A 9,902-nucleotide genomic window follows, 5' to 3' on the forward strand; every position below is an offset into this window, starting at 1 on the left:
TCTTCCGGAATTGGGCAATAAAATTTCTTCTATGAACTACCAGCTTAAACAGCCGCAGCCTGATAATAATTAGATATTTGTTGCTTATTCTACTGTAATAATTACAGCAAGTCGCCTTTATGTATTTGTAAATTCGACAAAAACTACGTAATTAAAGTAGGGCATTAAAAGTAATTGGGTGCCGGTATAAACCTTGATATCCGTCTGTGGATTTGAAAAAAAAAATACAATGTCACCACGTGTAATGACAAAATTCGCAAGTAGCAATTTCAGCCGAATAAACACTGGGGATATTAAAATCACATATTCCCAAAAAATAGTAAATTCGTCCAAGTGTATAATTTTACGACACAATGGAGCTGGTTGCTGGGTACACAATTATCGTTGGATCCGCCTACTGGTTTAGGGTACGAACTCGTATATAAAATGCTGGTCCATTGAGTCAGTCATTAGTTCCACTTTTGTGTACGTAAAACAAACCGGCATTTTACACACTTGCAAAATATGAAATCTTGCGTGGCTTTACTTTGTCTGGTGGGCTTCGCATGTGCGGTAAGTCAAGTCATAACATTCGTAATACTATTAAAATTAGCATATTAATAATAGCAAGCAGCATATTAAACGGCTAATTAAATTTAATTAAATAAAGTAAAACTCTTTATTTCAACATCAATCAATTAATTTAATCGCAACAAAACAATTATATCATACTACGAATGAAACTATATCTAAACGATATCGCTGATAACATCTATAAGTAGATAGATAATAAGCTATAAGTAGCTATAGCGTAAAATGTTCATAAAGAAATACTAGTTTCAGTGTACTAAACTTTAAGATCATACTCAACAAATATTGGTTAAGGTTCGTGTTTTCCATCGAGTACGCGATATCAAAATAAACATTATAGCTGCCAAAATAGGAATCAGACAGTTCTTTTCTTTGATTGTAGAATTTTTTTACGTTTTATTTCCAAATATTTGACACATGCATTTTTATTAACGACACTGAGGTTGTTAATTGAATTAAATTAAATTGTGCTACTTTTCAATACGTATAGTTTTTTTATGCGTTTCATATTGTGGTGTCCACTTGTGTTTGCAGCTGGACAAGTCGATTGTTTCGGGTATTTTAAAGGACATCGAAAAAATTGGAGCTGAATGCGTCAAAGAAACTTCCGCCAGCGAGGGTAAGATAATTTCAACGTTTTTGCTGAAAAATATAACTGTTATTTGATATATATAAAAAATTCCATATAAAACTTGGGTGAAATCTATTTTCTAGAGTAACAGAGAAAATATATGGATTCGGATATGCATGATATTACAGTGGCCATTTTGTTGCTTGCCCTAGCTCTGAAAAACATGTTATGTGGATATGCAAACTCCTGAAAACCATATTCATTCTGTATCGAAAATAGCTTCTCTTCCCCCGGCAACAAATCTAAGCAATAAATAAGCTCGGAAACTTTTTCCAATTTGAAAAATATCTGATGCTGTCCCAGATATTCTACTAGCCTATAGAAAACTAATCAAGAGAGCTTCAAAATAACGTACCACGCAACAACCTTAAAATGGCAGGGAAAAATACTACCCTAAATATCATAAACGAATTTTAATTTCGCAATTTAAAAAAAAAATCTGACTTGATCGCAGGTATTGAACTCATTACAGGGCGTCCTCAGAGCAACACTCTCAACATCAATATCAAACATTTCCGACTTGGTCGCAAATATTGAACACGGCCATATAAGATATAAAGTTACCCCATTAATGAATCATCTAAAATCGATGTACAATTATCTAATGCAATTCTTCGAAAATATTCAGATTATATTACAGAAATTTATCTTTGTTCAAATTCGAAATAAACTCTCTACGTCTGACGTCTCGTATTTGTGACTCCCTGAACCAGCAAGGTCAAATTGACGTTATATACACTGGCTTCCACGAAGCGTTTGATCAGATAGATCTTCACATACTAATTGGAAAAGGTTCTCAAAAATTTGGTTTCTCCAATACTTTGATTTGAGTGTTGAGGTCCTATCTGGTGCATCGTCGAAGTTCTCGTCAGCTATGCAAATGACCTAAAACTATATCACTGTTTCAAACCCGGTACAGACTGCATGACTCTCTAGGCTAACATCAATATTGTCAGTCAGTGGTGTACTAAAAATAAATTGCGTCTCAATATCAGCAAGTGTAATGCGCGTTTTTCCAAATGGATGGTACTATCCTGACTAGACTAGCAACTGTAAAGGATCTGTTTTCTTTTATTAGAGGTTCTGCTTTGTACCTCACATTACTTAAATAGTTTCCAGTGCAATGCCAATTTTAGGATTGCTACACCTACTATTAAAATATTATTTTACATTAGGTACAAACTTAATAATGGCTCTGTGGTATGGTGGTACATAACTGGCATGCTCAGTCCATTGAGAGTGTGCAGAGAAGTTCACTGAAGTATCTAATGTTCAGGGGAGAGGGTTTCTATCCTGAGAGGCGAGTTGATCATCATTTTTCCCTGTATTTTCTGTAATTGGGTCATGTTACCTGTTGGCAATAAAGTGCTAATAATAAAATATCTGACGTTTTCTCATAGAGCTTTCAATGATATACTGCTTAACTACTTTTGAGACGACCTGCCGCCAATAGCGAAATCTTCAATATGGGTTTTAGGAGTTCACTGAGAACATTGTTTTGCATGCATGTTACGGTCCAATACCGTCCATTAACTTCAGCCATATCACATTGCAAACATACCAAACTATTTTTCGGTTGCGGATAATGTTGCTTTTCCGTTGTAGATGATATTGCTCAGTTAAATGCCAAAAAAGTCCCTACCACCCATGAAGGCAAATGCATGATGTTCTGCTATGCTAAGCATTTCGAGATGGCAAGTATCATTTGCTATTGTTCGACTCACGCATTGAAGTATATTTTTATTGATTGTAGATGAACGATGATGGATCTCTCAGTGACGCCATTCTCAAGAAATGGGACGTCATTAAAGGAAACGACGAAGACGTTTACAACAAACTCGTGCAAGTGCACAACACCTGTCACTCAAAAAGCAAGTACCATTTTCACTTTCCTTCACATGTTGCCTCTAATTCGTTAAAGTATTATATCTGTATTATTCGATCTAATTAATTTTTTGGTTCGTTCTGTGATACGAAAGGAAATGTTAATAACTACCGAATTTCCAGCTTCCTTAAAGGCTGACCCATGCGACACTGCAACTGACCTGGCAGTCTGTTCACTCGAAGAAAGTAGCAAAGTAAGTGTTTTGTGTTTATTCAAGGCTCGTTCCAAAGTTCCATCTTTCTTCATGTGGTGTGCACTTTCTTATCTAACAAATATAAATACAATAGTCGTAGTTCTAATGTTTTAGCAGTGAAGATCGCTTTCTATATATTACGGTTCGGAAAAAAACATTATGAACTCAATTTTTTGAGTCAAATACAGTTCGCGATGCGATACTACATTTTTAGCAGCTTTTCGCGCGATGTGCTTCATTAAATGTTTCTCTCAGTCTTATACTATTTCGTAAATGGCTGTTGGAGAGAATATGATGTGCGATGTCATGTTCGGGTATCAGATTTTTCCTATAAATGTCAGTTTTCCACAAATGGATACAAGTCGAGTCCTTTTAATCGTGTATGGACGTTAATATGTGTCACAATTTTTTTTTGTTAAATAATTTTTTAATTCTCTTTGATGGCTGTCATTGACATTGACAGCTTTATGCGGCACCCGCTTATATGTAAACACCAACAAAAAATTTCCTTTTTTCTCCGCCATTCCATTGCGACACATACCATATAATGATGGACTTTAATTAAGATCATAGCCAACTATGAGCGCCATATAAAATACAAAAAAGGGCAAATGGAGAATAATGGAAAATACCTGACTAGCCTAATGCATTTGATTCAAAAACGCACTATATCTTGGTTCTAAATATATGGAAATGAAGTCACATGTAAGTCGCTTTTGCTATATCTATTTAAGAAGTAGGTTTTTTATGTTATAACTGCCATAGCCCTTTCTTTTTTTTGAGATACTGGAAAATTTTGCGTTATAAGGTACCGTCTTTTGTATTAGATAGTTAATTGAGCCCGTTATAAGCTTCTTCGTAGATCCTAGCGCTGCCCTCAAACTAGTTATAAATTGTCATTGAATTTTATTACATCACTTAATAGCCCAACAACCCAGTGGAAACCTCATTGCAATATCTTTGTAGTAACCTAACTCAAAGCTTATAAATTAATAACTCTTTCCGAACATTATGGAAACAATATCTTTTATTCTACCCCAAAAGTAGTCCAGGAAAGTAAGGTCTGGTAAACACACTGGCCCTTCTTATCCAACGGTTTGGAGAAGTCAGGTCTAAAAAATTCCTATCAACTATATTATTAGGGGTAGTAAGTTTGGTAAACCATATCTTATAGTCTAAAAGTCCAGAACTGTAAGGTCAGGGGATCTGGCAGTCCCTGGTTTGTGCTGGACATCCATAGTATTGCAGCCACATATTTCTTCACCTTTTCTAATAAAATCGGCAATTAGTTTTTTAAAAAGTTCAAATAAATTTGGCGAGTAATTTTACCATTAAGGAAAAACTGGTCTTATGATTCGATCACTCAAAGCACTACACCAGACGTTCACACTCCACGGATTTGACAAATCACTTCAAACATCCAATGAGATCACTGGTCACTATGCAAATTGGTTAGGTTAGGTTAAGGATTAAGTTAAGGATAAGGATATCAAGATGTGGTTTTAGCTGGGTTGTTAGATTCTTATTTATTCATCACAGATTTTAAAATTCAAAATGCTTTCTGGCTGCCATTTCAGAATTTCAAAATAATCCCCAATACCGTATATCCCATACCCGAATACCCTGAATGTTTATTTTAATAGTAGTTGAACTATTAAAAACAGTAAAATAAATATCGAAAACTTGGCGGTTTTGATTAAAAAAGTGCCACAATTTTTATCTACTGTGATTGTGGGAGCAGTTATCAGACTTTCGAGAAAATAAGAATAGGAAAGATACGTAAGGGCCTGCAGGACTAAAAAAAACTCTTAAGGTTACGTCCACGGAACACAGAGCAATTTAATTGATAAATTTTCTACCTAATAACAATTAAATAATCAATAATATCATTGGACCCACAAACATGTTGCTTCATTTTCATTATTTTGATCGGAAGGGAAGAATTTGTTGAAATAAATTCGATCTGATTATTTGGAGCGTTTTAGGTCGCAATAAGATGAGATGTACTATATTGGTCATGTAACCTCAGTTTTAACAATGTGTATAACTTGTGGCATGACGTGGCATAGGAAACACGCCGTATATTATAAATTTATAACCTTTGCGGCAAAGCGTCCAAAAGTTGTGTACGGTTTTCTTTTACCCCCAATTTTTTAAGTTAGCATTTTATTTTCATTACGTAGACGCTCTCAAGTATGGTCGACGAACATTTCAAAAATCAAATATCAAGATGGTATTTAAAGTGCTTAATATAGCGTTTTTTTTTAATAAGGAGGTATCAATTTAGATAATTTATAGGTATTCTTTCTGTTAAGATCTACGTTGGATGCTGCTGGAAAAAATGATGAAATTGGATATACTATTGCCATTCACTTAGTCTCGATGGAGGAGTATAATAATTAATAACTTCTAAAAAAACTGGGGGCTGATATATTTTATAAATAAATCGGAATTCTCGTGCGTACGGTGCACAGATGTGCCAAATTTTTTGTACATTTATTCCCGAAATAGGAATTTTGTTCCGGAGACAACGAATCTATCGAAGTTACGAGATTTTGCCATTTTCTAGAATAATCTCAATTGCAATTTTAGCCCGTTTGTAATTTGATTTTTAATTTAATATTGTCCAGCTCCTTCATTTTTAATAACTGCTTAATTTTGTTAACACTAAGTGAGGGCCAGTTGAGTATAAGGCAAACAACAACCTAAAAAACTAGCAACAAACTATACCACGCACTCAGTTTGGTCAATAAAATAAAATATGGGATTCTTTTTCTACTAAATTTTAATATAGAAACAAATACGTTAAAATCAACTAATTTGGAAAAAATTCCTCAGTGTAACGTTTCTTTTCTTAACCTTCAATTTGGGTAGCGAACATTCACTATCAATGCAATATAAAATGTAAAAAAGTGTTCGTACTTGCTGTCAAACAAGACGTTATTCGACATTTCATTTCCTTTGTAAATTTGTTATTATCTAGCAAGTTTTAATTTTTAATAAATTAAAATCGAAAAAAGAGTTGAATATATGTGTACTCGTCTGGTTCTAGAAGACTAATAGCTTTTTTTTTTGTTATAGCTTGGACTTATGGAACAATTTGCGTAGTTGGAGCCCTAAGCAATGATGTGGCGTTCTTTTTGGATTGTTTGTTGTATTTAGTTTGTTGCCTATATTCAATAAAATTAGTTATCAAAGTCGTCCTGCTTATTCCAAAAGTTTTATTTTGCATTTAGTGTTACAAAGACAAATGAATATCAATGACGGTGTTGAAAGCAGTCGCCGAAATAATTGCCCTAAAGATCTACATGTGCAACTAAACCACACTTAATTATTAATTAGAAAACCAAACCATAAATTCAAATAAATGATACCAAATACTAAAACTAATTCATGCTTATTGAGACTTTATTAATGAAGCGAATTCGTAAATTCGGACGTGTGCTTTATATTCACAGTATTGTTATTGGCTTCAAAACACATTTAAGTGCTTTACATCCTCCTAAAACCCCATTGCCTTTTTGGAGTAATCCGAGCATCATCATCATTTGACCGACGATGGAAATGGACTCTCGGATAGCTATGAGTAGGTATCGGATAGCTCTTATTTCCTCCAGGAACCGGGTAGCTGTTTTTTCCGCCGGGGACGGGGTAGCTGTTATTTCCTCCAGGAACTGAGTAGCTGTTGTTTCCTCCAGGAACCGGGTAGCTGTTGTTACCGCCGGGCACGGGGTAGCTGCTGTTTCCTCCAGGAACCGGGTAGCTGTTGTTACCGCCGGGCACGGGGTAGCTGCTGTTTCCTCCAGGAACCGGGTAGCTGTTGTTACCGCCGGGCACGGGGTAGCTGCTGTTTCCTCCAGGAACCGGGTAGCTGTTGTTACCGCCGGGCACGGGGTAGCTGCTGTTTCCTCCAGGAACCGGGTAGCTGTTGTTACCGCCGGGCACGGGGTAGCTGTTGTTTCCTCCAGGAACCGGGTAGCTGTTGTTTCCACCGGGGACGGGGTAGCTGTTATTTCCTCCAGGAACCGGGTAGCTGTTGTTTCCTCCAGGAACCGGGTAGCTGTTGTTACCGCCGGGGACGGGGTAGCTGTTGTTTCCTCCAGGAACCGGGTAGCTGCTGTTACCGCCGGGCACGGGGTAGCTGTTGTTTCCTCCAGGAACCGGGTAGCTGTTGTTACCGCCGGGCACGGGGTAGCTGTTGTTTCCTCCAGGAACCGGGTAACTGTTGTTTCCGCCGGGGACGGGGTAGCTGTTGTTACCGCCGGGCACGGGGTAGCTGTTGTTTCCTCCAGGAACCGGATAGCTGTTGTTACCGCCGGGCACGGGGTAGCTGTTGTTTCCTCCAGGAACCGGGTAGCTGTTGTTTCCGCCGGGGACGGGGTAGCTGTTGTTTCCTTCAGGAACCGGGTAGCTGTTGTTTCCTCCAGGAACCGGGTAGCTGTTGTTTCCGCCGGGGACGGGGTAGCTGTTGTTTCCTCCAGGAACCGGGTAGCTGTTGTTTCCGCCGGGGACGGGGTAGCTGTTGTTTCCTCCAGGAACCGGGTAGCTGTTGTTTCCTCCAGGAACCGGGTAGCTGTTGTTACCGCCGGGGACGGGGTAGCTGTTGTTTCCTCCAGGAACCGGGTAGCTGTTGTTTCCTCCAGGAACCGGGTAGCTGTTGTTTCCTCCAGGAACCGGGTAGCTGTTGTTACCGCCGGGCACGGGGTAGCTGTTGTTTCCTCCAGGAACCGGGTAGCTGTTGTTACCGCCGGGCACGGGGTAGCTGTTGTTTCCTCCAGGAACCGGGTAGCTGTTGTTACCCCCAGGAACCGGGTAGCTGTTGTTTCCTCCAGGAGCCGGGTAGCTGTTATTTCCTCCAGGAACTGGGTAGCTGTTGTTTCCGCCGGGGACGGGGTAGCTGTTATTTCCTCCAGGAACCGGGTAGCTGTTGTTTCCGCCGGGGACGGGGTAGCTGTTATTTCCTCCAGGAACCGGGTAGCTGTTGTTTCCGCCGGGGACGGGGTAGCTGTTATTTCCTCCAGGAACCGGGTAGCTGTTGTTTCCGCCGGGGACGGGGTAGCTGTTGTTACCGCCGGGCACGGGGTAGCTGTTATTTCCTCCAGGAACTGGGTAGCTGTTGTTACCCCCAGGAACCGGGTAGCTGTTGTTACCGCCGGGGACGGGATAGCTGTTATTTCCTCCAGGAACCGGGTAGCTGTTGTTTCCGCCGGGGACGGGGTAGCTGTTGTTACCGCCGGGCACGGGGTAGCTGTTATTTCCTCCAGGAACTGGGTAGCTGTTGTTACCCCCAGGAACCGGGTAGCTATTGTTACCGCCGGGGACGGGATAGCTGTTATTTCCTCCAGGAACCGGGTAGCTGTTGTTACCGCCGGGCGCGGGGTAGCTGTTGTTTCCGCCGGGGACGGGGTAGCTGTTATTTCCTCCAGGAATCGGGTAGCTGTTGTTACCGCCGGGCACAGGATAGCTGTTATTTCCTCCAGGAACCGGGTAGCTGTTGTTTCCGCCGGGGACGGGATAGCTGTTATTTCCTCCAGGGACCGGGTAGCTGTTGTTACCGCCGGGCGCGGGGTAGCTGTTGTTACCGCCGGGGACGGGGTAGCTGTTGTTTCCTCCAGGAACCGGGTAGCTGTTGTTTCCGCCGGGGACGGGGTAGCTGTTATTTCCTCCAGGAACCGGGTAGCTGTTGTTTCCGCCTGGGACGGGGTAGCTGTTATTTCCTCCAGGAACCGGGTAGCTGTTGTTACCGCCGGGCACGGGGTAGCTGTTATTTCCTCCAGGAACTGGGTAGCTGTTGTTACCCCCAGGAACCGGGTAGTTATTGTTACCGCCGGGGACGGGGTAGCTGTTATTTCCACCAGGAGCGGGGTAGCTATTATTTCCACCGGGGACCGGATAACTATTATTTCCTCCAGGAACCGGATAGCTGTTGTTTGCACCCGCTCCAGGTTGATTTGGTGTTACAGTTATGTTAAACTTTAGGTCTACCTTTACTTCTTCTCCTGTTGGAACATCCACTACAATAATCTGCTCATTTTCTACATTTATTGCATTGGAATACTGAAACAAAATATTTTTCATAAAAGTAGTGCAAAAATAAGGTTTGAGGTAATAATTAGAGGCATATAACAAGTAGCGCTTTAATGCTAACGCATTCACTATTAAAATTTTAAATTTAGCACCTTAATTTTATAAAACTACGCTCATGCAGGCTTTTTGACGTATTTCATTTCAAAATTAACCTTACAAATAATTATGCAATTTGTAGTCCAGACACTTACGCCTAATCCAAACAGAAGAGCCCATATTAGGAGACTTGTCCCTGATCTGGAAGTCATGTTGCTGTGATTGCCAGGACTAATTTGCTTAGAAAATTTCCAGTTTATATATCCACAACCATTCGCGTTATCGGGTCGTGCGAATCTGATCTCGCCGTCGACGAATGATTCACGTCAAATTTTTTTCGATAACATTTTGAGAAAGTATCGCCGATTTGATAGAAAATTTACTTTTAAAAATTAAAGCAAATAAATCAATTCACAGAATGTATTTAAAAAATTTATCTCCGAAGCTAAAATCGTGGGGACAAATGTAGGACTTGCCCCGATATGACTTTGAGCTGCTAA

The 9,902-nt window shown here is 40.0% G+C and overlaps 2 protein-coding genes across 2 annotated transcripts; one reads left to right on the forward strand and one right to left on the reverse strand.

Moving 5' to 3' along the window:
- The first annotated feature begins 445 nt into the window (after positions 1–445).
- On the forward strand, positions 446–6,674 carry LOC132707203 (uncharacterized). The gene is made up of 6 exons (XM_060678949.1): positions 446–552; positions 1,105–1,189; positions 2,807–2,895; positions 2,955–3,072; positions 3,209–3,279; positions 6,361–6,674. Exons 1-6 carry the CDS (start codon positions 505–507, stop codon positions 6,385–6,387), a joined length of 438 nt encoding a protein of 145 aa, XP_060534932.1. The 5' UTR covers positions 446–504; the 3' UTR covers positions 6,388–6,674.
- On the reverse strand, positions 6,674–9,638 carry LOC132707202 (collagen alpha-1(IV) chain-like). The gene is made up of 2 exons (XM_060678948.1): positions 9,558–9,638; positions 6,674–9,336 (listed from the first exon to the last, which is right to left on the reverse strand). Exons 1-2 carry the CDS (start codon positions 9,612–9,614, stop codon positions 6,772–6,774), a joined length of 2,622 nt encoding a protein of 873 aa, XP_060534931.1. The 5' UTR covers positions 9,615–9,638; the 3' UTR covers positions 6,674–6,771.
- Between the last annotated feature and the right edge of the window lie 264 nt (positions 9,639–9,902).

Source organism: Cylas formicarius, unplaced genomic scaffold, assembly GCF_029955315.1.
Source record: "Cylas formicarius isolate icCylForm1 unplaced genomic scaffold, icCylForm1.1 PGA_scaffold_9__14_contigs__length_23061073, whole genome shotgun sequence".
Classification (NCBI taxonomy): domain Eukaryota; kingdom Metazoa; phylum Arthropoda; class Insecta; order Coleoptera; family Brentidae; genus Cylas; species Cylas formicarius.

What these genes read in the sequence shown, in the direction of transcription:
- LOC132707203 (XM_060678949.1), top strand. Translation starts at nt 505, where the DNA reads ATGAAATCTTGCGTGGCTTTACTTTGTCTGGTGGGCTTCGCATGTGCG. An exon ending in TGGTGGGCTTCGCATGTGCG is followed by an intron (nt 553 to 1,104) that starts GTAAGTCAAGTC and finishes TTGTGTTTGCAG; the next exon opens with CTGGACAAGTCGATTGTTTC. An exon ending in ATGCTAAGCATTTCGAGATG is followed by an intron (nt 2,896 to 2,954) that starts GCAAGTATCATT and finishes TATTGATTGTAG; the next exon opens with ATGAACGATGATGGATCTCT.
- LOC132707202 (XM_060678948.1), bottom strand. Translation starts at nt 9,614, where the DNA reads ATGACTTCCAGATCAGGGACAAGTCTCCTAATATGGGCTCTTCTGTTT. An exon ending in CTCTTCTGTTTGGATTAGGC is followed by an intron (nt 9,337 to 9,557) that starts GTAAGTGTCTGG and finishes ATTTTGTTTCAG; the next exon opens with TATTCCAATGCAATAAATGT.